Source organism: Notamacropus eugenii, chromosome 5, assembly GCF_028372415.1.
Source record: "Notamacropus eugenii isolate mMacEug1 chromosome 5, mMacEug1.pri_v2, whole genome shotgun sequence".
Classification (NCBI taxonomy): Eukaryota; Metazoa; Chordata; class Mammalia; order Diprotodontia; family Macropodidae; genus Notamacropus; species Notamacropus eugenii.
In genome coordinates this window covers 60,523,264-60,550,546 of record NC_092876.1, presented here as the reverse complement: position 1 = coordinate 60,550,546, position 27,283 = coordinate 60,523,264, and the positions used below count along the sequence as shown (strand labels likewise).

General features: G+C 44.2%; 1 protein-coding gene and 1 long non-coding RNA gene across 2 annotated transcripts in view; one reads left to right on the top strand and one right to left on the bottom strand.

Annotated features, from left to right (window-relative positions):
* Positions 1 to 223: 223 nt before the first annotated feature.
* Positions 224 to 3,160, bottom strand: FAM43B (family with sequence similarity 43 member B). The gene is given in 6 exon segments (XM_072609149.1): positions 224 to 1,526; positions 1,528 to 1,683; positions 1,685 to 1,942; positions 1,945 to 2,082; positions 2,084 to 2,498; positions 2,991 to 3,160. Coding segments are annotated over 6 exon segments (1,509 nt in total). The 5' UTR covers positions 3,137 to 3,160; the 3' UTR covers positions 224 to 1,130.
* Positions 3,161 to 3,299: 139 nt separating this feature from the next.
* Positions 3,300 to 27,283, top strand: part of LOC140504341 (uncharacterized) — a 30,013-nt gene continuing 6,029 nt past the window's right edge. The window contains exons 1-2 of the long non-coding RNA XR_011967063.1: positions 3,300 to 3,405; positions 26,599 to 26,651. This is a non-coding gene — a long non-coding RNA (uncharacterized lncRNA). The remainder of the gene's footprint in view (positions 3,406 to 26,598; positions 26,652 to 27,283) is intronic.

Here is a 27,283-nt window from a genome sequence, read left to right as displayed (position 1 = left end):
TATAGACAAGGAAACTGAACCTGGGAGGCGAATTGCCCATGACCACACAGCCTGTTGGTGTCAGAGGTGGGATTTGAACTTGGGTCTCCTGCTTCAGGTCCATCACTCTAATCATGATGCTGTACTGACTGAACAAGCTCTAAGATTTTTTCCAGTTCTAAATTTGATTCTGCTCAAACAAACTGGCGCTTCTGACAAAGACCATTGAGGAGTTTGACAGTGCTCAAAAGGCAAAACCACTTTATTTATCAGTGATCAGCAGCTGACATCTTGATCTTTGGGCTTTCTGTGACCTCACCAAGTAGAGGGGCCTGGGAGCAGTTAGGTGCCCACCTCCTTGTTGGGTTAGCATACCCATTCATTTTGTCCTCCGTGGAGAGAAGGCTGCTCTATGACCCTCCCTTTGGGGCAGTCTTCCATCGAGGGACTCTGCCCCCAGTGCCTGGAGCACCTGCCCTGTGGTCACCTTACCTCCTGCAGTGCCCCATCCTGGTCCAAGGAGATTGGAAGGGGGGGAGATCCTCCACCTACACCTGAAAAGGACCCTTGGGAGGGGGGGATCGGCAGTCCTGTAGGGTTGGTGAGAGCCTGCTGGGCCCTGAAGAAGGTGCCACTACAATAGGTTTGGTTTTCTGTCCAGTCTCTCCTCTAGTGGCGGGGCTGAGAAGGGTGAAAAGTAAAGAGGGCAAAGTAGCTCCCAACCTTTGGAGACTTGATGGGGTAGGGAGGGTCTTAGGGACTGCTCACCCTTCCCAGTCTGTGGGGGTGCTGAGTCATCTTGGAGGCAAGTCTTGAGCAGAGAAGTAGGGGGCCCAGTTGTTTCCTTACAATCCTCTAGTTCACAGTACCATCCTTAGGTTAAGCACCCCAGGTTCCCTAGGGAAGGAGGAGGATGATTTCTAGAACACAGTTCTAAGCCTCCCTGTTGCAGCCACATCTCCATTGCCTAGGTCCAGGGATAAGCCATCCCTGATCTCTGGAAACTCTCCATCCCTTCTCATGATGGCTAGGTGTGGTGAAAGGAAGGGCCTGGGGTCTGTTGGCAAGGGGTGATATTTGTTCAGAGAGGGCCAGAGAAAGGGAAGGAAGGAGATCCTGAGTTGGGGAAATGTTGGGAGTGCAAGGGCGATCTACGTTAGCCACCAGGCACCAACTAACACCCCCCTACAACACACAGGGCCTGGTGGGGGGGCAGGGGGCTGGGAAGGGGCTGCTGTGCAGCAGAATCCAAGGCCGGGCGTTTTAGGGCCAGCAAGTAGCCCTTGTGGGGAGGGGCGGGGGGTGGGGCCCCGGGGAGTGGCGGCTGCGGAGCCCCTCAGACTGCACGTCCTCAGCTCCCGGGCCAAGCTGAGCACTTCGGGGCGCTCGCCCCGCGGGCCCAGGGCCTCCCGGTGCTCTACGTCTCGCTCCCAATCAGGCTTTTCCTGCTCCTTCCCAGGGGCCCCTTCCTCCTGCTCCTGCTCCTGCTCCTGCTCCTGCTCCTCATCCTCCTCCTGGATGCTGCTGAGGCGAGGTGCTCCGCGGGCCGCGCTCCGCGGCCGGCGGCCGGTAGGCGCACTTGGCGTTGAGAAGGCGGCGTAGGGGCGCTCGGGGCACCGAGGCGGCGGCGGCCCCCGCGGCCGCCCGGAGGTGTTGCTGGCGCACGTGGCGAGCGTCGCTCTGCCTCTGCAGCCGCTTGAAGTCGGGTGAAGGCGGCCAGCGCCGTCTGGCGCAGCAGGCGCGCCAGGGCCCTCGCCTTGTGCGCCCGCGCCAGCAGCACGGCGTGGCAGCGCAGAACCACGGCCTTGTGGCGCGCCTGGTGGCGATACACCCAGGCGAAGACGCGCGGGTGGCGGCGGTCCGCGGCGCAGTAGGTGATGCGCGGCAGCAGGTAGGCGTGCGCCGGCCGCCGCGCCCCGGAGCTCCCGGTGCGCTCGCAGGGCTGCATGCGGATGCCGTGGGGGGTCCCAGCGTCAGCTTCATCTTGGTGCCCCCCGCCGGCCCGCTCCGCGCCCAGATCTTGCCCACGGCGTCATCCGTGCAGCCGTCGCCTTTAGCGTGCAGGGTGACGGCGTTGCCCAGGTACCATACGGTGTAAGTGGGGGTCCTCCTTGTTGAGCTCCACTTTTTGGCGCCTGCTGCGGAAGACCCTCCCCAAGCGCTCCAGGGGCCAGTCGGGCAGCAGGTCCGGGCAGGAGCGCAGGAAGGTGGAGAGCAGCGATGTGTAGGCAAGCCGGGGACTCAGGCTTTTCCCCTTGCGCTTGGTCTCATCCTCCACCAACACGAACTTGCTCCGTCTCCAAGGCAGCATTGTGGCGGCGGCTGCTGGCGATGAGCGGGTCCGGGCCGCCCTGCCCAGGGGAGCCGGCCCCGAGGTGCCCCGAGGGGCCGGGGGCAGAGTCTCTGACTCTGGGCAAGGCCCAGCCTGCGGATTCCGTATACGCGCTGAGGCTGGCCTCTCGAGCTTCCTGGCCGGCCGCGTAGATGCCCGGTGGTGCCTGGCAGAGCGGCGGCTTCTGCTGGGGTGGAGAGGAGGAGAGAACCGAGTGAGCTCTGGCCACCCTCCCACTTGGGAAAGCCGACGGGAGGGGGGACAGCGCACCGACAGCTGCTTTGGTCCCGAGACTGGTCGGGGGAGGGGGGGAGCCCTGCGCTCTGCTCGTCAGCCCCCAAGACTGCGGCGGGGGGGAGGCGAGACGAGGCGAGGCGTCTGAGGAGCTGACGGCCGGTGGGGTAATCGCTGAGCTGGGCTGCGGCGGCGGCGGCGGCTGGAACTCCTCCTGGACTCGGCTGCTCCACCTCCCGGGCTGCCTGCATCAGCGGGCGGGACCGCTAGCTCTGGCGCTCCCTCCCCTTTCGCTCTGTCTTTGGTTCCCTCCCACCCCAGCCAGCGCGCCGGGCTCAGCTTTAACGCAGGACACTGCCCCCCCCCCCCCCCCCCCCCCCCCGCACTACTTCCCCCGAAACCCCGCAAGGGGAAGGTTAGATTTAATTTGAAAACCTCGGGGTACCTTCCCGGCCCTTTTTGTGATCTCCTTTTGACCTCTCGAGGGGGTCTCCCTTTTTTGATCTGGACCTTCTCTCCTGCAGCATCCTTGCCCTCACTCGCAGGGGGATTCCCCCTTCCTCCCGCAGAGCCTCCCCTCCCCCTACTCATGATCGCTGAGCATCTTTGTGGGAGTGATTTCCCGGGTAGTAGTGTAGGGTGGGAGTGAATACGCGGCCTCACTTTGTTTTGTGTCAGCACAGTAGAGAGCAAGGCGGGGGGGGGGGGGGGGGGGGGCGGGGAGGGCAGGGCAGGGAGGGGTGCACAGTGGGAAACTATCATCTCTTAGGTTCAGGACAAGGTGGTGGGGCAGGCAGGAGAACTGACATGACACCAGGACCTGTCACTCCACTCCCTTGGGCCCATCAACCCAGAATCAGGTAGAATAGGGATGGGGGTTGGGTGGGGTGAGTAGTCTAGCTGTCGGTGTCTTAATTCTACCCTTAGTTGTCTGCAAAGCTCTGCGTTGGATCTGTGTGATGGCTATGGGGAGAGTTTGTGCAGAAGAAAAAGATTTTGGTTCCAGATTTTGGAGAACTTCTAATCTAATGGAGGACTGTGCTTTCAGGAAGGGCTTTAGTATTAAACTTTTTAGTGCTAGAAGGGACCTTTCAGGTCTGCTAGACAGATTCCATTTTTTTATGAAGAAGAAATTGGGGCCCATGGAGGTTAAGTGATTTGCCTAAGGTCAGGTAGTAAGAGTCAGGACTGGAACTGAGGTCCTCTGATTCCATATCCATCCAGTCTTCCACTACATCACAATGACCACTTGGATTCTAAAGTCAGAGTTCCAAGCTAATTTGGGGGTGGTGTGGAGAGGTATAGTCCTAGCACCCATAAAAATACTTACAAGATTGGCATCTACAATGAAGCTAGAATTTCAGGACTGCTGGGGAGTCAGGGTATAGCTTAGTTCTGGGATTCCAAGATTCTCCCAGAGCTAGTTGATGAGCCCTCTTAACAGACATGGGTCTTCATATTAGGTCTGGGATGGATTCAGGTCCTGGAGATGAGCCAAAAGCAGACTTACCTCTGGAAGGGGGGGGGGGGGGGAGAAAGATCACAGAATCCAGCTGGAAAAGTTCTTAGATGATCTTCTAGTCTCCTCATTTTATAAGTGAGGAAAAAGACCCAGGAAAACTGTCCAGCCCAAGTTGGAACAGCTGATAAATAACAGTTGAAATGATTGATGGTCCCAAACAACAGTATAGACAATTCAAGGAGGCAGAGGACCAAGATTCCAGCTGTGCTTATTATCTGGGTAATATTGGGCTAGTGGCTAGTCACTTCCCCTCTTTGCATCTGTTTCCTTACCTGTAGGATGAAGGGGCTGAGCTAGATGATTTTTACTGACTCTGCTAGTCCAGGTCCTGTGATCCTGTGGACAGTTGGACCCTACTGGCAGGAGAGATGTGAATGACTGTTGATGGTACCTTCTGGAAAATGAAAAATTTGAGTAACTATATAGTGATTCTAGATACTGACCTGCTCCAGTCCTTCTTCCTTTACTGCCTGCTGGACAGCTCCTTTTGGATATCTCCTCATCACCCTTAACTCTACTTGGGTTCCTCTAGATTCTTTCCTCAATCTCCCTTCCCTGCTCAAGAAACTACAATGGCTCACTTTTGCCAACCACTTTGTATCCAAGCTCCCCTGTCTGGCTTCTAAGGTTCTTTATCAGATGGCCTTAACAACTTCATCTACTGCTCCCTAACATGCACCTGCTGCTTCATCCAGTTTTCTCATAATTCTACAGAGACAAGAGACTCACATCCATCTTCGTGCCTGCATGTTTTCTTCCATCTTAGAAAAATAACTTTCCCTTTCTTAGTCTCAATTTCTTCATCTGTTAAAAAAGAAAAGAAAGAAAGGGTAAAAGAAAGAAAGGGTTGGAATATATTGTCTCAAAGGTCCCTTGTAGCACTAATAGTCTGTGTTCTAATATTTTATGTCATAAAGTTATTTCTCATTCTGATAGTCTGTGTTCTAAGCTCCCTTCTAGTTCTAATGTCCTACCTTCTGTGGCCTCTTCAAGTTCTGGCTCCCACTTCTGAAAATCTATGGTGTTTGGCATTCTGTGTTCTAAGATCTCGTCTTGCTCTAATATTGTTTTCTAAGTTGTCCATCTCTAACATTCTGTCTTAATATCTTTCATCTCTTTTGTTTTCCATTCTAAGACCCCTTCCAGCTCTGACATTCTGTGTTCTAAGGGTTCCCTCCAATTCTAAGACCTCTCCCAGCTCCAGTGTTCTAAGGCTCCTTCTAGTTTGCATATTTGAGTTCTAAAGGCCCCTTGTAGCTCTGATATTCTTTGATCTAAGGTTTTATATAACTATATTGATATACCTATCTATGTAATCATATATATGTATAACCATCTGAACTATGTATATGCATATGTGTGTGCATGCATGTAAAATATGATTTGGTCCTCAGCACAACTCTGTGAAGTAGGTGCTACTATTATTCTCATTTTATAGATGAAGAAACTGCACAGCTAGTAAGTGTCGGAAGAGGGGTTCTAACCCAAGTCCTCTTGACTCATGAGATCAGCATGCTTTTGATCCACCATGGTGCCTTATGGAGCTGGCAGATGGGGAGCAAACCAGCTCCCCAAGTTTTCACAAGTTAGTGCTAGCTAAGTGCTTTTGGGGGAGGTGTAGATGGGGAGTCAGAAGAGATCTGAGATCCATTTCTGTCTAGGGTGACTGATTGGTCACATCTGCAGACTTCTTTGAATTCACCATGATGAGAATTGTCTGGAATTGAATCCTCTAGAGACAAGCATCTTGTTCTGAACCTTGAAGAAACCAGCTGTGTGGTTAGATGAGAGGCTAGCCAAGGGAAAAAAATGGCCCCTCATTTCATATGATGCTTTAGAGGAATAAAACGGCACATTATTTCTTCATTTGAAGTACCACAGCTTTCTTAGAACTGGAAGGAGCCTCAGGGACCAATTTGTCAAACCTGAGCCTGAACAGGAATCTATCCCCCCTGCAACATTCCCTGAAGGTTGTCATTCTGCCATTTCTTGAAGACCTCCAATGATGAGGAACTCACCTACCTTCCAAGGAAGCCTCTTCCACTTGAGGACTGTGAGCTCCTTCCTGAAATTGAGCTTAACCTCTGCCTCTCCTGAATCTTCCCTCTTAGCTCCCAGCTCTGCTCTCTGTGGCCAAGCAGAACCAGTCTGATCCTTCCCTCACTGTTGTTCAGTTAATGTTTTGGTCATGCCTGACTCTTCATGACCATATTTGGGGTTTTCTTGGCAGAGATACTGGAGTGTTTCCCATTTAGTTCTCTAGCTCATTTTACAGGTGAGTAAACTGAGGCAAACAGGATTACGTGACTTGCCCAGAGTCACAAAGCTAGTAAGCATCTGAGGTCTGATTTGAACGCAGATATTCCAAACTCTAGACCCAGCACTCATCCATTTTGCCAACTGCCCGTGCTTTTTCCACATGGCAGCTTTTCATCTATTATTTTCCTCCTAGGCCTTCTCTACTCTAGGCTAAACATTCTCAGTTCCTTTAGTCAGTATTTGGATACCACGGTCTCCATTCTCCTTGCTATCCTAAGCCTATCCTTTGGACTTTGCTTTGGACAAGCTCTATCTAGGGTTGTCAATGACTTTCCTAAAATGTGACACCAGCAATGAATAAAATACTGCAGATGTGACAGTCTGATCAAGGTAGAGGCTGCTGTTGTCACCACAGTGGATAGAGTGCTGGGCCCATAGTTAGGTAGACCTGAGTTCAAGCTCTGCCTCAGATACTTTTAATTGTTATGCGACCCTGGGCAAGTTACTTAACTTTACTGACCTCCAGTAGAGGCTGTAATAAGTAAAAGTCAAGTGAGGATCGTAATAGCAGTTCCCCTTCTAGGGCTGTTGAGAGGTTTAAAATGAAATTATATTTGCAAAATTGCCTGGCACATAATAGGTGCTTAATAAATACTTATTCCCTTCCCCTTCTCCCCCTCCCCCAGCCTTCATTCTGAATACTGTGTTTTCTTTTTATTATTGCAGTGTTAGGTTTTGTCAGAAAATGCCTTGTTATACTATTTACTCATGTGAAGCTTGAAGTCCACTGAGACCCTTTAATTTTTTTCACAGGAACTGTCTTACAGATTCACCTCTTCCCTATCCTGTGCTTGAATGGTTGGTTTTTTAAAATTCAAATTTAGGGACTTCATATGTAACTGTCTCAAATCTCATTTCTTTGTTTTAGGCTCCTCCTTACAGCTTAGTGAGATCATTATTTAATGTCTTTATTTGTGGCTGTCAACCAAAATGTTGGTTATCTACCCAGCTTTATGTTATCCTCCAATGTGACAAGCATAGCTTCATCTGAACTACTGATTAAAAACTAGAGAATTTCCTCCATGTCCATTAATCACTGTTCTTTGGGTCTACTTATTCAACAAGTTTCAAATTCATCTAACTGTATTAATTAATTCTTTCTTTTCCCAATCGCCAACCCCACCTTTTTGTCTCCTTTTATTGTCCCCTCTCCTTCCCTCCCTCTGTCCCTCCCTCCCTCACCTTCCTTCCTTCCATTAGTACATAGCCACATTTCTCTATCTTTTCCATGAGGATGACATGACAGACTTTCTCATATACCTTTCTGAAATCCTGTAAGGTAGGCAGTACAAATATTACCCTTATTTTACAGATAAGGAGACTGTCTAGGGTGTGAAATGACTGGGGTGGTCCATGGGCAGGGTGCTTAATCTGTAGTCAGGAAGACTTTGGGCTCTTCCGCTTCCTGTCTGTGTGACCTTGAATAATTCACTTCTCTTTGGGGCTCCATTTTGTTAAATGAATAGGGTTGGATTAGGTAAATTTCTAAACTTCCTCTAGGCTCCAAATTTGTGCTTCTAAGGTTACCTAGCTAGTAAGTGATGGAGCCAGGATTGGTCTGGTTTCCCTGTTGCTCTTTCCATTGTACCAACTGTCTCCTTGGTAAGGAACCTAGGAGTAGCATTATTTTTATGTTTTTCCTAAGGCAATCAGGGTTAAGTGACTTGCCCAGGATCACACAGCTATTAAGTAGCCAGATATGAACTCAGGTCCCTCCTAACTCCAGGGCTGGGTGTTTTATTCCCCTGCATCACCCTTAGCTACGCCAGTATCATTCTTTTAAAAGGACATAAAACACTTTTAAATTTTTATATTGTAAAAACAGAGTCAGTTCTGCGTCTTATTTGGTGACCTTGAACAGTTACTCTTGGCTAAACTACCTCAGTGTAGGCTGATCTTTTCAAAAAGATCTTGCCAGAGCTTTCAGTGTTTTGAAATACAATTTTCTCTGAATCCAGGTAGCTGGGAGTGATAATATAAATGAAGGGGTAAAGAAGTGATTCACTATGTTTATGGATATCTCCTGTGGGTAAATTGTAGGACAGGGACTATTTGTTCACAGACTCAAAACCTTTAGAATGGGAGGGGAACTTCAGAAATCATCGGATCAATCTCTCCAATTTGTAAATGGGAAAACTAAGGCAAAGAGAAGGGAAGCTGCCAAGGCTTATCAGTTCAACCTACCTCCACACATCTTGTTCTTCCACCTCTCTGGTTCTGCTCACATAGCCACCATTCGATGACAGCCTTTAATCACACCACTGGGTCCCTAGTGTCTCTCTGAAAGAGGGAAAAACTCCTCAGTCTGGGATTTAGCCCTTTACACTCTGCCTCTACATGCTTTTCTGGGAACTTCTCACTGAACCCTTTCATATCTCTGTGTCCCATCCAGACTGTCCTATTTGCTGGTGCCCCTTGAGGGGCAGGACTTGGATATTTTTTTGTCTTGTATCCCTAGTTTCTGGCAACAGAAGGTGCTTACTCAGTGCTTTTTGAATTGTTTAATTGAAGTGTATAAACATCTCCCTTCTGCATACCTTGGAACAGGTTTTTCCCCTTTCCCAGAATGCATCCTATTGCTTGGAATTCTCCTTCAAGGCTCAGCTACCCCTGTATGGGAAGCATTTCCTGACTCTCTTTACAAATGATCTTGTACATGCATACATGCACAATACATACATGTACGTGTCTGTCTTGTCTGTAGACATATCTATCATCTATGTATCTGTTTATCATCTATGTGTATATATCTATGTATGCATGTATTCTATGTACATATCTATGTATCTAACATCTATGCATGTATGTGTATCTATTTGTGCATGTATCTATCTGTATGTATATATCTATCTATAATCTCTGTGTATATATGTATCTATTCATATTTATGTGTATCTATATGTATGTATCTATGTATCTATCATTCATCGTGTGATCAATGTATCTATTTAACCTATATATCTGTCTACCATCTATGTATCCATCATCTATGTGTGTGTATATATGTATCATATGTATAATCTATTTACATATCTATGTATCTCATCTATCTCTGTATCTCTGTATGTATATATGGTATATATACATACATATATATGTGTATATATATGTATGTATCTACCTATCTGCCTACCTATTATATCCTTCTCAGTAGAATCTAAGCTCTGTAGGGGAGGATTTGTTTTTCAACTTTGTATTCCTGGCACTTGGCACAGGACAGATTTACTGAATTGAATTGAAAGTGGTGAAGTTGGCCTTAGACCCAACTTTGTTGACTCTTTTTCCATGGTCCCCCTCCACTATGCCTTGCTGATATCTTGAAGAGAGGTTTGTAGAAGAGACAAGGTGTGTACACATGTGCTTCTGCCTGGGGATATTTGAATGTGCCTCCACATCTACAGTAAAGTGGTGCTTGTGTCTAGGAGTGTGTCCATGTATGTTCCATATGTTGACGTGTGGCTCGTGCAGGGTCTGTGAAGGTTTTGGGGAGGATCAAAAGTTGGAAGACCTGGTTTCATATTGTGTCCTTTATGGACCTCAGTTTCTGCAACTCTAAAGTGAGGGGTCTGATCTAGTGGACTTCTAAGGTACCTCTGGCTCTGACATTCTGTGTTTAAGATTGTATGAGTTTAGGAAAGGGGGGTAGATTTTAATAGTTTTTCTAGCTCTAAGGTTCTAGATCCAGTTTTTTTACCACTTATTATGTGACTTTGAGTAAACCATTTAATGCCAGTGGGCTTCCTTACCTATAAAATGATGAGGTTGGATTTGGTGCCCTCTAAGGTCATGGGAATCATAGGATTTAGAACCAGGGGCTCCTTGGATGTCTTCTAAGAAGGAGGTGGTATGATACAATGGAAAGGGTAATTGACTGTAGAATTAGAGGGCCTGGATTCAAGCTTTAACCTCTGTGTGAATTCACCTCCTTCAGCTTCATCTGTAAAATGAAACAGTTGTATTAGATGGCTTCTGAGATTCCATCCAGCTTTTTCATGCCAGAAATAGGGAACTGATATCTATAAAGGTGAAGGACTTGCTTAAGATTACATGGGAAATAAGTGGCATACCTGGTATTTGGGGCAGCTAGGTAGTACAGTGGATGGAATTATGTATCTAGAATCAGGTAGATCTGAGTTTAAATCCAGCCTCAGACACTTTCTAGCTGTGTAACCTTGGGTAAGTCACTTAACCTTTGTCTACCTCAGTTTCTTCAGTTGTAAATAGGGATAATGACAGCACCTACCTCCTAGGGCTGTTGTGAGGATCAAATGAAATCATATCTATAAAGTGCTTAGCCCAGGGCCTGGCACACAGTAGGTGTTTAATAAATGCTTGTTTACTTTTTTCTTCAAATCCAGTGCTCTTTTCATTGTGCCATGCCCCTTCCACCTCTAAATCTATGATGTTATAACATAATAATTACAATGGTAAGTCACATTTCTGTGACAGTATATGATTTCACAGACACTTCACAGCCCTGTGAGGTCAGAACACTTTGCTTGTGAGGAAACTGAGACCCAGAGTTGAAGATAATCAATCCTACCATTCCTCTTGCATCCCTCTCTTCTCCTTTCCCCTGATGAACCTGCTAGTGTTATTACTGCCTCCTTGGACCTAATGCTGTTTGAAAACACTTGACAATGATGTCTGTTTCAGACATAGTGTCTTCCTGGGTGTGTATGTGAAAAGGAAGTTGGGTAACCATGACAACTTGGTGGCCAAGTGTAACTAGGTCATGGCATCTGGGGCTTTGACCCAGGGTGCCAGATTTAGAGAGCACCAACAGATGAGCAGTCCTTCACTGATCAAAAAACCCCCCCAATACCTAGTTAGTAAGAATAACTAGTTTAAATTGGGGTGAACAGTACTTCCTTTTCTACTCTGCTCTCCCTACCATGTTCATGGAGGTTGAGTAGCTATGTCTGGGGTTGTCTCTGCTCCTAGGGTCTTTGGGAGGGGGGGCAGGGATAGGGATGGTTGTGGTCCTTGCCCTACATGCCATGATCCGTAGTGTGGTCCTTCCTGGTGGACTCCACTGACCTGGGCAGTCTTGTCAGTGATTACTTGTATTCTTTCACCCTTTCCCAGGGTTTCTCCTTCCCTGTGTCACCTTGCCCTGTCCCAGCTTGTCCTTCTAGGAGACCTTAAGAAAGAGCATTTTCTTCTGTACTTGAACCTAGAGACACATCCTCAGAGTCTCAAGAACCGGCATTCTGTTGCTATGGCAACAGAACACTTTGGGAAATGATATCAAATAAAGTGCCATTCTGTGCTCATGGCAACCACCACTTGGCACATTTGGGGCGGTGAGAATGTTCTGTTTTCCTCCTGCCTTTGAGCTGAGGAAGGGCCGGAAGTGGCAGGGGGTGCCGCTGTGTTTTGGCAATAGGAATGGTTTTTCAGAAAATGAGAGGAGCTTAAGGCAGTTTGATACAGAGGAAACAGTAATGACTGGCATATCTTTGTGGCTTTACAGTCTGCAAAGCATTTCCCAGATCACAGATTTGAGGTCATCTAGTCCATCCTCTCATTTTACAAATGAGGAAACTGAGATCCAGACAGGGAAGGTGATTTCCAGGGTTATAGAGCTAAAGCTGGAAGAGACCTCAGAGGCAATCTAGTCTATTGCTTTATTTTACATATAGAGAAACTGAGACTTGGAGCACAGGAGGTAGCTTTATAGGCTTATAGATCATCAAACCTTCACTTTCTAGATGAGAAAACTGAGAAAAAATGATGTTAAAGCATCATGGTAGATGACATTTTAGAATTTAAATCTGTCAAATCCAAACCCCTTCATTTTACAGATGAGGAAACTGAGGCCCAGGGAGGCCAAATAACTTGCTCAGGCTCAGTTGGACCAGTCAACAAACATTTATTAAGTGCCTATGTATGTACCATTGCACTGTGCTAAGAAAGGCAAATGACAGGCCATGTTCTTGATGAACTTAGTCTAGGTTGTGAGTCACAGAGCCTGGGTTTCAACCAAGATCCTTGGATTCCAAATCCAGAACTTTTCTACTACATGAAACTGCTTCTCTGACAAATCCCACAGGAACTTCCTACTTCCTTTGTCACCTACCCTCCTAAACATTGAGACCATTAGGATCATCAAGCCCGGAAGCATAAGATGTCCTGGTCTCTTGGCTTCATAAAACTAGGGAAAATCCTTAAAATCTGCATTTTTTAATATTTCATTCCCTGCATTACGTTTAAAGAATTTTTAAACATTTTTTTAAGTTTTGAATTTTATCCCTTCATTCTTTTCCCCCTTCCTGAGATGGTAAGCAATTAGATACAGGTCATACATGTGCAATCATACAAAATATTTCTATATTAGTCATTTTGTATAAGAAGATTAGAAAAAAAGAAAAAGAATGAAATAAAAAATGAAAAAATAGCATGCTTTCGTCTGTATTCAAACTATCAGTTCTTTTCCGGCATCCAGATATGCTTCATCTTTAGTCTTTTGGGATTGTTTTGGATCATTGTATTACGGAGAACAGCTAAGTCACTCACAGTTCTTCATCAAACAATATTACTGTTACTGTGTACAACATTCTCCTGGTTGTGTTCGATTCCTTATGCATCTGTTCATGTCTTTCCATGTTTTTCTCAAATCACCCTGCTTGTCATTTCTTATAGCACAAAAATATTACATTACAATCATATACTACAGCTTGTTTAGCTATTCCCCAATTTATGGGCATTCCTTCAATTTCCAACAGAATTTTCATTTGTGAAGAACAGTAACTCAGATTTCCAAAGCTCTTTAGGGCTTACCTTGTGATTCTGGAGATTTATTTGTATTTGTTGAACAAATGGATGCTCATGTACTGCCCAAGATGGTGGTGTGATTAGAAGATGAACAACTCAGCTCTTCTGTCACAACTACTCCATTAGAAGGCATCTCAATGGAATCAAATCAACCTAAGGCATTTCAACTAAGTGGGAAAAGGTTCAATCAATTTAGATGTCTCTGATGAGCATTAGGAGGCTTGAAGTGCATGGGAAAAGTGTTAGGATTGGCTGAAGAAACTTGGTCATACCTCATGGGTCTTCTATAAATGGAAGACCAGTGCAGAACTGATAGAGATGAGAAAAGTGAACAGCAAAGGAAGACAGAGCAAGCATTCTAGCTAAACTGCCTGAGGAGTCTCTTTCTTAGTGAGGAGGGGGGAAGGGAAAGAGGGAAAGGAAAGGAAAAGCTTGCTAGGTAAAGGGTTCTGCCAGAAAAGCCCTGCCTGGGCTGTCCCGATCAGCACATAGAAGCTTTCCATATCACAGACCAGGGCAGAGCCAAGAAATCCAAAAACTTGAGCAAAGCCAGCAAGATGAGAGTATGGACCAAAGGTGAAACAAAGACACCTACAGCCTGCAGCCACTCATCCCTTTCACCTCCAGAGCAGGGTTGGGAACCTGTAGAGCTTGGTTGAGGATGGCACTATTTATCCTGATACCAGATCAGACCTCTTAGTGTGTGCAAAGTTTACAGCTCATTGATCTAAACCACCTCTGAGGTCCTTGAGAAATATAGCACTCAGTACCCAAAGGAGGCAGTGGCAAAACCCCGGATAATATGGATCAGGGCCAAATAATGTTTCAGAATTCCTTCTAGAAATTGTAGAGTCTGGCCCTGACGCAAAGGTCCAATTCAGAAACTAAGGATGGAAAAACGAGTAAATTAATGGTTGCTCACTCAAGGCTTTTTAAAAAATTTCCCTCCTTTAAATAGAACTTGTTCAGTTGTATTATGGGCCGTATGCTTCTTACATTTGAAATGGCAGTAAACTGAGAGACGATGGTCTGCACATGATCAATTTATTACGAAGACTAGTAGTAACCAAGAAGTCCAGTCAATGGCCTCTCTCAGTGACCAAAGACACTGAGTGAGGGCTGACAAATGTGTCTTTCCTCTGATCAGAGACAGGATATCCTTTGCACCTTCCCTTACAAAGGTAAGATAATCTCAGTTGGTTTTTGTTTGTCCTTTGTTTTCCAAAAGAACCAGTGAGATCACAGGGTGATGTCTTAATTTGAGAGGCAGCTGGATTTAAGTGAGGTAGTGCTGGCCCAAATCATCAGCTTCTCTCATCCAGAGTCATCAAAGTACAGTGGCAGGATAGCAGGTGATGGCCCAGGATTCAGTGGATGACGTTGGCATCTTCCACGTCTGACCAAGCTTTAAGTGCTCCACAGCACTTGCTTCAGCCCCTTTGTGGTCACTGGAACAAATGGTGCTCATCTGCCCATTCCACTGGGGGAAGTCTTTACATGCCTGGGATAGACACCCCCTCCCCCAACTCAATAACAGCTTGAAGCCTATTGGTTATGCTCAACCTGGTTTAGCCAAGTCTACCAAAACAGTTTACCAAGGTGTGGCTGCTGTGCATGCTACAGCTTCTTGAAGTCATAGGTGAGAGTTGGGTGACCAGTTGGACACCAAAGTGTCCTGAGAAGTCCTGAAAAGATCTCAGTAGCCCCCACACTGGAGGGGCTAGTCCTCTTGAATATCCCATGTGCTCCAAGGATATGGTAGCTAATATTAAGAAGGAACTTGCATTTGAGTTAAATGGGTGGTGGGTGAATTTACCAAGGTGGGTAATACCAGGTGGAGATATAAAATCATAGAATTGAGACTCAAAGGACAGGAGCCTACCTGAATAAAGGGTTGACGTAATTATGGAACAAAAGCTTGATCTTTAGTCTAGTTTCTCCCGAATGTAGGTGAAGACTGAAGTTACAAAAGTAAGGAGTTTGGACTTAGTGCTATGTGGGAGATTATTAAAATCAATGTCAGTTTGACGAAGTCTTAGAAATAAAATTAAAATTATTTTTCAATGCTTGTGCAACGTGGGTGGTGGTGGTCAATTGATAAGTACTTTCACTTATACTTTCATTGAGTAAATCATACCCTTCTCTCAAATTGATTAGTTACAAATCCAGATATTTTAATGATACTTTGATTGAATCAAATCATTCAAAAGGTAAGTTAAAAAGACGTAGATCAATTGAGATATGCTGATGAACTGAGCCATTTGATGAGTTAGAAGTGAAGTTGTGCAAAAAGTGGGTTTGGATTGGTCGAGGCACCTGGTCATGTCTTAAGGAGTTAGTTCTGAACTTGGAGATTGGGACTTCGTTGAGCAAGGAAAGAACAGGAGGTTCTGCTAAGCTCCTTGAAAAGGAGTCACTTGGCTAGGGGTGGGGGGATGGGGAGATGGCATGGACCCCTAAAGTGGAGCAGACCACATTGACCCCAGCATTGTTTTCCTCTCTCTGCATGCTTGGCCAGAGTTTTGAAGGCTCTGAAGGATTTGGAACTTTCATATTTCCCGTGGAGCCCTAGTATGTTTTCTAGAATAGCTGATCACAGTGTTAGCCTGTAGAACCAAGGGCTAGGAATGAATGAAGATTTAAGAGTCTACAAAGAGCCCAGTAGAAATGTTGTACTATACGTAAGGGAAACATCTGGAGGACCGCCAAAATTACTTCCAGGAGTACTCAGTTACCCCTCTGCTACGTGTCATCACTAAGCTTAGGTGCACTTTCTTTGGGACTTCATTTTCATGTGGGAGAGTGTATCAAAGACTTTTGAGGGGGAGGGTGTTTTGCATTAACTGTACTAACTATATTATTGTAGTAAGTGCTCCTTTCTGAAATCTAATTAAGTCTGGCAGACTGATATTGATAACTATGATGGTGGGAGTTTGTAGACTTTATAACTAGAAAGGGACCCCCACCCCTAGCCCCTCGTGGGTAGCCCTAGAGCCTTGAAAAGTTATATCAGACTTGCTATGGTTTGGCTGTGGGAGGAGGGGTTGGGAAAGTCATCTCAGAAGAGGAGCTGCACTTGTATGTTCAGATTTGATCTTGGGACCCTGGGGGTAGAATACGTATTTATTTCATCCCAAGTTTCTTGGCCGAGTGTCCCCATCTAAGAGAAGTGAAAAAACCTTCCAGAGTAGATCCAGGCTTTTTATATTGTGAGATTATTTTTGAATATAGAGTGTCAGAGTTGGAAGAGAATTCAGGAATTATCTCATTCAGACATTTCATTTTATAGATGAAGACATAGAAATCAAGGTAATGAAGTGGTAGAAACAGAATTGGAACCCAAGTGTCCTGATTTCCCTCCAAAGGCTCTTTCAATTGCTTTTCCATCCACCCCCACCTTCCCATTCTCGCTGCCATCATCATAAGCAGCTAGATGGTTAAGTGGATAGAGCATCACTCTACCTGGAGTTAGTAGGAGCAGAGTTCAAATCTGTCCTCAGAAATGTGCTAGCTGTTTGACTGTGGGCAAGTCACTTAATTTCTCTTTGCCTCAGTTTCCTCAACTGTAAAATAGAGATAATACTAACATCTACTTTTCAGAGTTGTTATGAAGATCTAAGCATTAAAAGTACTTAGGACAGTGTCTGGCATATAGTAGGCACTTAATAAATGGTTGCTTTCTTCTTTTCTAGTCCAATTCTTTCATCATCTCGTGTCTGGATTACTGCTATAGCCTCCTGAATAGATTCCCTGCCTTTCACATCTCTCTTTCTTATCCATTTTGCTCATGTTGCCAGGAAAATTTTCTTCAACTTTGATTTCATTGGCTTATTCCTCTCTTAACACCTCCTTCCTACATCCCATTCACAAACCTCCAAATGTTTCCTAGTGCCTAGAGGATAAAGGGTGAATTCTTTATCCTGGCATTCAAGACCTTACACACTCTGACCTAACCTAGTTCTGCAGTCTTATCTGTTATTGTCTAAACCAAGCCATCACAGTTTGTCAGGCTGCTTTCCCCATTGTACCCAAAGTGCACTGCCATGTTCTCTCCCAAATGGAAAAGCTCTCTCAATTTTCCTTTGGTTCTCCAAATCCTACCCAGCCTACAGGTCAAAGTCAAGGCCCCCTTACTCTATGAGGTCTTCCCTGAGAGTTCCAGTTCACATTGATCTCTCTCTCATTTTTTAAATTTTTATCTGTAATTCTCCTTTTGTCCTAAGTTGTATGTGCCTGATGTGGTTACGTGATTACTTCATGTTTAACTGGCTACCAAAGCTGGAAGGACTTCTGAAATCTTCTAGCACAATCTGTATCTGAATCAGAATTCCCATTTTAATATTCCTGACTGACCAGTGGTCTTGAAGCCTTTGTTTGAAGTCCTCCAGGGAGGGGGGACCCACTACTCACTACAGCATCCCATTTCATTTTGGGACAACTCTGACTTCTGGAAAGTTTTTCTTGACATCTGGCCTCCATTTCAACCACTGATTTCACCCATGGCCCCCTGGGTCATGCTGGTCAAGTCCAAATCCTCTTCTAAGGAATAGCCCTTCAAATACTTGATGAAAGCTCTCTAAATGATTGAATAAAAACATTTATTAAGCACTTACTGTGTGCCAAGCACTGTGATAAGCTGAGGATGCAAATAAAAAACATCTCTTCTCTCCAGGGGCTCACATTCTTTTTTATTTTTTTGGTCATGAAAACTTTATTTTTATTTATTTATTTTCCCACTTAATAGTATTTTGTTTTTTTCTAATCACATGCAAAGACAGTCTTCAAAATTCACGTTTATAAGATTTCCAAATTATAAGAGTTCCAAATTTTTTCTCTCCCCTATCCCCTCCCCAAGACAGCAAGCAGTCTGATATAGATGATACATGTACAATCATATCAAACACATTTTCACACTAGCCATGTTGTGAAAGAAGAATCAGAATAAAATGGGAAAGAAAAAAACAAACATAAAATAGTATGCTTCCATCTGAAGAGCTCACATTCTGATGGTGGGGGGAGGTGTTTCTGTTAATCAGATTTATGGTAATAGAAGTTAAATATCTTCCTCGCCCATTAAGAGACCTCACCTGGAGCCCAATGGGGGAAGAACTTGTTTAAAGGGAAAGTTTGCTAATGGAGAGGTTTGCTTGCTTGAAGGCTTTCACACCTTTTGTCACTGAGGCACGAGAGTTGTAACACCTTCTGGTTCTGAAAAGTGTATATATACGCTGAGGTGAGGGTTTGCTTTGGGGTACATTACTGAGGGCAGAAAACTTCTTTGAGAACTCAGATGGTCCTGCTTCTCTCTGATAACTATGTATGTGTGTAATGGTCAGAAAGTTCGATTTGCCTATTGATCTGTGATGTATGTATTGCTTAGGGTCAGACAATTAGAAGCCCTGCCTGTTAGTATTTATTTCTCTGCTTGTGTTTTCTCTGTTAGTATATGTAATTAAAGAAGACTGCTGATCCCTCAAAAGTTGCTTACCTTTTGGAAAAGCAGATCTAAGAACCTGTGCTAACAGGCCATCTTGGATGTGTCAGGGTGTTTGCTGCTACAGGGGGTGGGGAGACAACACTTCAGCTGCAGCCCAAATGGAAAGGACCCATGAGTATCAAACAGATGGCAATGTCCCTTCTTTAATATTGTTTCCACTGATAAAAGCATCTCAGTTTCTGATGTTGAACCATGTGACAGTGCCAAGGACTTTGGTCACGAAAACGTTGTTTTCTGGGTCCTCAGTACTCGTGACTAGCAGCCACAGGAGCATTTCACAGGATGCATTTGTACAAAGGATGATGACTAAATGGCAGGGCTGGAGGCATTGTTCTCCCCAAACTTTAGGCTTCTTGGTCCTGTGCTGTCTCCTTTTGGGTATAGAGGTGTGGTGATGGTGGTCAAGGAGGTGGTTTGACTTGCTCAGTACATGCTGCCTCTTGTCTTGTCTCTCCCTCAGAGAGCCTTGCTTCGGCTACGCTGGCCTAGACACCTAGTAGGTAGCGGTTGGTGGGGATGGCTGGTGCCTTCTTCACAAGAGTCGTTTTCCCAAATGATGGCTGGGAGCTGGGCTGGAAGGGCATGTTGGTTTGGGGGTAGGGAGGGAGGATGCTACTTCCAAGGCTCTTGTGCTTACCTATCAGTTAGTGGTTGCTGGCGGTGATGAGGAAGGAAGGTGAGAACCTTCTCGACAATGACTTCTGCCCTCAATAATGACTGGGGGTGGGCTGGATGTTGCTGGGGACACTGCTATTCCCAAGGCACTTGGGCTCAAGGTGCTGTTTCCCTGTAAGTTTTCTCTTTTTCAGACTATACTAAACATGCCCACATCCTTCATCCTGTCCTCATACGATACGGATTCCAGTCCCCTGACCATCTTGGTCACATTTTTCTTGCAACATCTCAGCTTTTAATTCTCTTTTGGACTGCTAGGGGGCACAGTGGATAGAGGACTGGCTAGCCATCAAAAAGACCCCTTTAAATCTCCCCTCAGACCCTTACTAGCTGTGTGACCCTGGGCAAGTCACTTAACCTCTGCCTGCCTCAATCTTCTCATCTATAGGATAATGACCACACCCACTTCCCAGATGAGATAACTGCAAACATTTAGTACAGCGCCTAGCACATAGTAGATATCGCATATACATTAGCTGTTATAGCATCATTGTATTCCCCATTTAGATATGTGATTTTTAATCAGTGTAGGGGACTCTTGGTGGGAAAACTCCCTTCATAGATGCATATAGCAACAACTCATCTGTGGTTTAGGTTTAGAGAGAATTTAAGTCACTCTCCTAGAGTCTTGTAGCTGTTAGATGTCCTAGGCAGTACGTAAAGCTGGATCTTCTGCCTCCAAGATCAGCCTTTTATCTGTGAATTTATGCTTCCTGGCTAGCTTGCTAATGCCCCTCTGAAATGTGGAGTTCAGAATGAAACATAATACAGATCCTGTTGGAGACAGCTTAGGACCAGTATTTATGTTTGAATTCCCTTCCTGGATTTTAACCTCCTACAAGACCAAGGCCTTGTCTAACATTCTCTTAGACACCTCTGTGCCTACCGCAGTGTTCTGAACATAGCTGAATGAATGAATAACTCTGTGATGAATATTTATCTTGTACATACGGTATCCAAAGGGCAGCTAGGTGATACAGTGGATAGAATGCCAGGCTTGGAGTCAGGAAGACTCATCTTCCTGAATTCAAATCTGGCCTCAGATACTTACTTGTGGTATGACCTTGGGCAAGTCACTTCACCCTGTTTGCCTCAGTTTCCTCATCTATAAAATGAGCTGGAGAAGGAAATGGCAAACTACTCCAATATCTCTGCCAAGAAAACCCCAATGGGATCATGAAGAATCAGACATGACTGAAAAATAACTAAACAACTGTACTGTATCTAAAGCACTGTTACAGGATTGCAAGCTTAGAGCTGAAATGGGACCTTAGAGCCTATTTAGTCTAGCCCTCTGATTTTATAGATGAGACATTGGCTCAGACTGGTTTATGTGACTTGCCCAGGTCACATAGCTAGTAAGTGGCTGAAGTAGGATTAGCTTCTTGACTTCAAGTCCAGGGCTCCACCTATGGTGCTGTGGCTATAGGACTTAGGCCTTCTCCCTTGAGAGGCTGTGATGTAGAAGGCATATTTGTTTTTTCCACCTTGGGGAACTTGATATCTTCTTTTTTTCATTTTAAAACACATTTTTTATTTATTACATCTTCCCTGAGTACATGTACATTTTTTAGCATTCATTTTTAAAAATGTTGAGTTCCAAGTTCTCTTTCTCCTTCCCACCCCTCTCTTCTCCCTGAGAAGGCAAGCAATCTGATACTTATTATTTATGTGAAGTCATGCAAAACATGAAAATGTTGGTCATATTGCCAAACAAAACAGACAAAAAACCCCAAGAAAAAGAAATAAAGCATAAAAAGTATGCTTTCATCTGCACTCAAGAGTTCATCAGTTCTCTTTCTAGAGGGGGAGAGCATTTTTCATCATGGGTCCTTTGGATTTGTCTTGGATCTTTGTATTGATCAAAGTAGCTAAGGAAGACTAGTTCCTCAAAGGTGTTTTTTTTTTTTTTTTTTTTTTTATTAATTTTTTTATTTTTTTTAATGTTTAACAATCACTGCCATACAATTGCGATTTTATCCCTCCCCACCCACCCCCCACTACCTCCCTCCCTCCCCACGACTGCATACAATTCTGTATAGATTCTACATATACTTTCCTATTGAGTATATTTTCACTATCGTCATGCTATGTAGTCAGACTAAGATAAATGAAAGAATCCGTATAACAAATCAGAACATGATACACAAACAGATACACATACACAAACATGATCTGCTACATTATGTGAGTGACTTCCATATTTCTCTCTCTGAGTGTGGAAGGCTTTTTGCCTTGAGGTCCACCATTGGGATTTTTTTTTTTTTTTTCAGAAGTTCTTGTGTTATTACAAAAATCTAAGTCTACCAGAAAAAACTCTCACACACTGTGGTTGTTGCTGTGCATAAAGTTCTCCTGGTTCTGCTCCTTTCACTCAGCATCAGGTCATATAAGTCCTTCCAGGCCTCTCTGAAGTCTTCTTGTTCATCATTTCTTATGGCACAATAGTACTCCATTACATTCATATACCATAATTTATTCAGCCATTCCCCAATTGATGGACATCCCCTTGACTTCCAGTTTTTGGCAACTACATAGAGTGCTGCTATAAATATTTTTGTACATGTGGGACCCTTTCCCATTTTTATGATCTCTTGGGGATATAGTCCTAGTAGCGATATTGCTGGGTCAAAGGGTATGCACATTTTTGTAGCCCTTTGGGCATAGTTCCAAATTGCTCTCCAGAATGGTTGGATGCGCTCACAGCTCCACCAACAATGAATTAGTGTTCCAACTCTCCCACATCCTCTCCAGCATTTATCATTTTCTTGTTCTGTCATGTTTGCCAATCTTATAGGTGTGATGTGGTACCTCAGAGTTGTTTTGATTTGCATCTCTCTAACCAATAGTGATTTAGAGCATTTTTTCATATGATTATAGATAGCTTTAATTTCTTCCTCTGAAAATTGCCTGTTCATATCCTTTGACCATTTATCAATTGGGGAATTCAAAGGTGTTTTTTTTAAGGCTATCTGCTACTATTACAGTCACTGAACATTTACTTTAAAAAACCAAACAAACCTGGAACTTGCTTTCTTCTTGAGGGGAGTCAAAGAACATGAATTATCTGGAGACAAAAAGCAAGAAATGGATTAATTGTGCCTCCCTGTAACTGTGGCTCCCAGACCTGAGCACAATGCTCCAGGGGAGGGCTGATGAGGACAGAGCCCAGAGTGACTGTTTTGGTCCCTGCTCAGTGTATGTGGGACTCTGGGAAAGAGCCCTGAGCTCAGCCTGCTGGAACAGTGGGCGTAATAAAAGCCTTCGAATCCTGCCTGCTGTCTTTGCTTACTAGAATGGCGCTGTAGCCTGGCAGTGTCCCAAGACAGGGAATGAGTGACTTCATTCACCCTGAGCTCAGGGAGGATCTTGTGCCAACTGGAGCCATCTCTGGCTGGGATAGAAGAGTCTGTCCCTATTGTTTCAAAGATGTTGAATACAGAGACCTCATCGAATCCCAGGATGGAAAAGGACCTTGGAAGTCATATGGGAAGCATGAATCCCTCTGCACTATACCTGACAAATGGTTGTGTAGCTTCAACTTGAATATTTCTGGGGATACAGAGATCATTACGTAATGAGGTAGATCATCCCATTCTCCTTCGGCCATCATTGTTAGCAGGGTTTTCTTTATATTGAATTGATATTTGCCTTCTTTAGACTTCTACACATTGGTCTTAGTGTTGGTCAGACAAGTCTCTTCCTCCTTTCACATCATTCATTAGCTGTATGACTTGGGGCAAGTCACTGCCCCTCTCTAGATCTTATGTACTTAAATCTGGATGGAACCTCAGAGGTCATCCAGTCCAACCCTCTCGTTTTGTAGAACAGGAACCTGAGACCCAGAAATATGAAGTCATTTGTACAAGGTCATACGGATGGCTGTGTGAACAGCCACATGGGCCAGGGTTTACAGAAGCCTGCTTATACTGGCTCATGATACCCAATTGTTAAATTTTCAGTGTGAGCATTTATACTTCTGAAATTATCAAACACTAGAAATCAGCTTGATTTGTTGTTTTGTAACTTAAAGAGAGTGACGGGGAAAATGTTAATAATGCAGATTAAGCCTGAAAGTGTGTCATGTGTACATTTTTTTTTTTTTAGAAAGCCAGTTGTCAGACATTTACCAGCACGCACAGTTCTGAACTCTGATTCCAGAGCCAGTACTTATGTCACTAAATCATGTTGCTTCTCAGCCCCCTCATCTACATAATGATATAGTTGGCTTTGATGACTCAGGCCCCTTCTAGTGTTAAATTCTACCATCATCTTCTGATAGTTTTGCAAATATCTGAAGACAGTGATCACAGTCTCTCTTAGATCTTCTTTTTCTCCAGGTTAAATATTCTTAATTCTGTCAAATACTCTTAATGTAAAATGGCTTCTCATCTTTGTTGCCCTCCCTTGGACATTTTAGTGGGTGCCAATTGAGATTGGACCTCCTCTTTCATTGGTGTAAGGAGCCTTCATGGAATAACTAATAAACTTTCTGGCTTGTAATGAATGAGGAGCACACCAGATGTGGGCTCATGATTGGTAGTATTGGAAAACTTTATAGTAATCTCCAGGATTACTCCTAGGATCCTGGGGAGAGAAGTCATCAGTTGTCTTCTGAGAACCCTACTTGCTAGCATTATTTGGAGTTGGAGAAGTAGTTGAGAGCAGGGGCGAAGTTGGGAGAGTACTATGCATTGTGATCAGGGAAAGTAATTGAGGAGGGATATGCATTAGAAAGTGTAGGTGATATAAAAACAGAACAAAAGTCTACATAAAAAAAATTGCACCTACAATTGAATGTGATTCTTAAGATATGATCTGACCAGGGCAGGGTACAGAAGGACTATCACCTCTGTAGTCCTAGGTGCCGTGACTTTATCATAGCCTTGGTTTGCATTCTTGGCCTCCATGTTAGACTCATTGATTCATGTTGAGCTTAAAGTTCAACGAACCCCAGGACAAATTGTTGTCTAGTCAAATCTTGCGTAAATTCTACTTATGAGGTTGCTTTTTTTTTTTTTAACCAAACCAACAAACTCAATGGGAATACTCCATTTGTCTCTATTAAATTTCATTTTTTTGATTTCATCCAATGTCCCCCACCCCTGTAGCCTGTTGTGATCTTTCTGGATCCTAACTCTCTTATCCCTTGTCATCAGCAAATTGGATAATTAGGCCATCTATGCTGCTATCCATGTCACTGCTAAAAGTGTTCAATAGCACATGGCCAAGGCCAGAGCCCTGGTTCATTCTACTAGGAGTGGCAAACGATGAGTGACTCCTCTCAGAGTCTGGCCATTCAATCAGCTCTGAATCAGCCTAGCTATACTATAATGCCGGCCATCCACATGCCATACTGCTTCTACTCTAGCCATGACTCAGATCCATCTCCTTCCCACCAGAGGGAAGACTTTGTTTTGGCCTTGGGGACTCCAGGCTAGCTTTAGCTTTGGCCTTATTTCACCTAGAACTAGGTTTCCCTGTCACTTTCTGGTTCCCTCTAAGCCATAATGCTTCCCCTTCAGCCCCCATGTGTTGTCATCCCCACATTAGAACGTAATCTCCTTGAAGGCAGGGACTGTTTTAATTTCCTATACTATTATTTCCTGTACTTAGCACTGTGTTTGGTATACAGTAAGTGCCTATTAAATGTTTCATCCGTCTGTCATCTATCTTCTAGCCCATCCATCTCCACAAGGTAGCCTGAGAGGTTTTGCTAAACCAAATTATTTGCTAAAGTCTGGGTCTGTGATATATGTAGTATTCTTAATCTCCTAGTCTAGTAACCTTGTCAAAAAAGGAAATGTTCTTTCTAAAATCATTGATTATAATTCTACTAACGAACTACAGTACAAGCAATTAGACTTTGTGCAGTAATTTATATTTCATTACCTAAAATGTCTTAATAGCAAAACTTAACAGTGTGGAAAGATAAGATGACTTTTTGGTTACCCTTTCTCAGTCTCCATCAGAATTTTTGTCTACTTATTCTCTTTCATTCATTTGCATTCCTAGTGTCCTAACATAGAACCAGACACATAGTAGGTGCTTAATAAATGCTTGTTGATTGAATCACTGTTTTCCAGGAAGCTTTGGTGGTACAGTGGGTAAAGTGTTGGACTTAGAGTCAGGTAGTAGACTTGAATTTGAAACGTGCCTCAGACAGTTACTTTCTGTGTGACTCTGGGCAAGTTACTTAACTTAAACTACCTGCCTCAGTTTCCTCATCTGCGAAATAGGAATAATAATAGCGTCTACCTCCTAGAGTTGTTGTGAAAATCAAACCCGATGACATTTGCAGCATGCTTTGCAAACTTTAAAATGATATACAAATGTTAGCTATTTTTTCCCCATATGGTCATTGTTTGAGTGCATTTTGTTCTAGTAATACTCTTTTTACTTTTCATTATTTCAGAGAAGAATCTCCATTTAAAAATATTCCTTGGACTTTTGAATTTTAATTGCATAATAGTCTAGCAGCTAGCACTTACTAGCTGGGCAAGTCACTTCACCCTGTTTGCCTCAGTTTCCTCATCTGTAAAAAAGAGCTGGAGAAGGAAATGGCAAACCACTGCAGCACTTTGACAATCATGAAGAGTCAGACGTAATTGAACAACCACAACATATCAGCTGTCATGTGGTGGTTGGTCGTTAGACTTTTTCAGTGAGCAGGGTCATTCATTTATTCTTACATACTCTCACTCTTGTGTGGGTTTGGCTATTCCTCCCTGGTTATTTCCTTTGGAGAAGCTTTCCTTTTGAACCATGCCTGGGAAGTTGGGAAGGAAAATAGCGAAAGCCCTAACTCCAGTACTAGCCTAGGTAGTCAAAGCTGCCTCAGCCAGATTGCTGACTTACTGCCTAGAGAATCCTGGCATAAATGTTCCTTTTGCTTTGGGAAATTCAAAAAATGAATCAGCAATTCTCTCTCTTTTTCCATCCCTCTTCCCTCCCTCCCTCCTTTCCTCCTTTCCTCTCTCTGTTCCTCAATCCCTCCCCCTCCCTTTCTTCCTCTCCCTCTCTCTTTAAAATCACCATCTTTGTGCTGCCTCTCTCCCAAACATAATCTTTGTAGCCTCTCTGTCTCTGTCTCTCTCTGTATCTCTGTCTCTCCCTTCTCTCCTCTCTTACCAACTGTCATCTTTGTAGCCCCCCCTTCCCTTTCTCTCTCTCATCCTCTCTTTCTTCAGCTCTAAGCTCCTAGCCAGGGGAACCATTCTGTCAAAACACCTCAATTGTACATCTCTCTCTTTCCCCCTCTAGGCACTCCCTGATGGCTTCTTTCAGCTTCATTTGATCAAGGAACATACAGATTGGTAATGAAATAGTTAACCATATTTATCTTATAAATCAGCTTAAAAGGAAAAGTAAGCAGAAAGAGCAAATTCAACTATTAAGAAACAGGACAAGTTTGGGGAACAGGCTCTGTGGAGAGAAAGGGAAGAAAGAGGGTAAGATAAGTGGAGAGCTCCCTGCCTTGGCTCTCGGGGTTCAGAGGGGTTTTCAGTGGCACAGTCTCCATCCCAACATACTTCAAGCACAATCTGCTCATATAGCCCCAGACTTGGAATCTGGTACCAAAGATTCCAAGACTGGCACTGCTTCTGTTACATGGCTCTTGGAGACCTCCCATTTCAGTATCTCTAGTTCCACTGCTTTTTCATGGAGGATGCCTCTCCCTTCCCCCTTCTTGCTTTGTGCAATGATTTGGTGTCAGTATTCTTGCAGACATAGTGTTTGCTGCCCACAGTCCCTCAAGAGGAGAGCACTAGCTTGTCGAAATCTAGCCCTGTCAGTCACAAGATTAAGGCTACTCCCCAGGGACCTGAAGAGAGAAATGCAGCAGGCATCTATCTCCAGAATCCTGATCTCCTTGGCAATGCCAATACACTTTTCCAATAAGATTCTGTTGCATTAATACAGCACGGTTTGTTTAGCGATTCCCTTA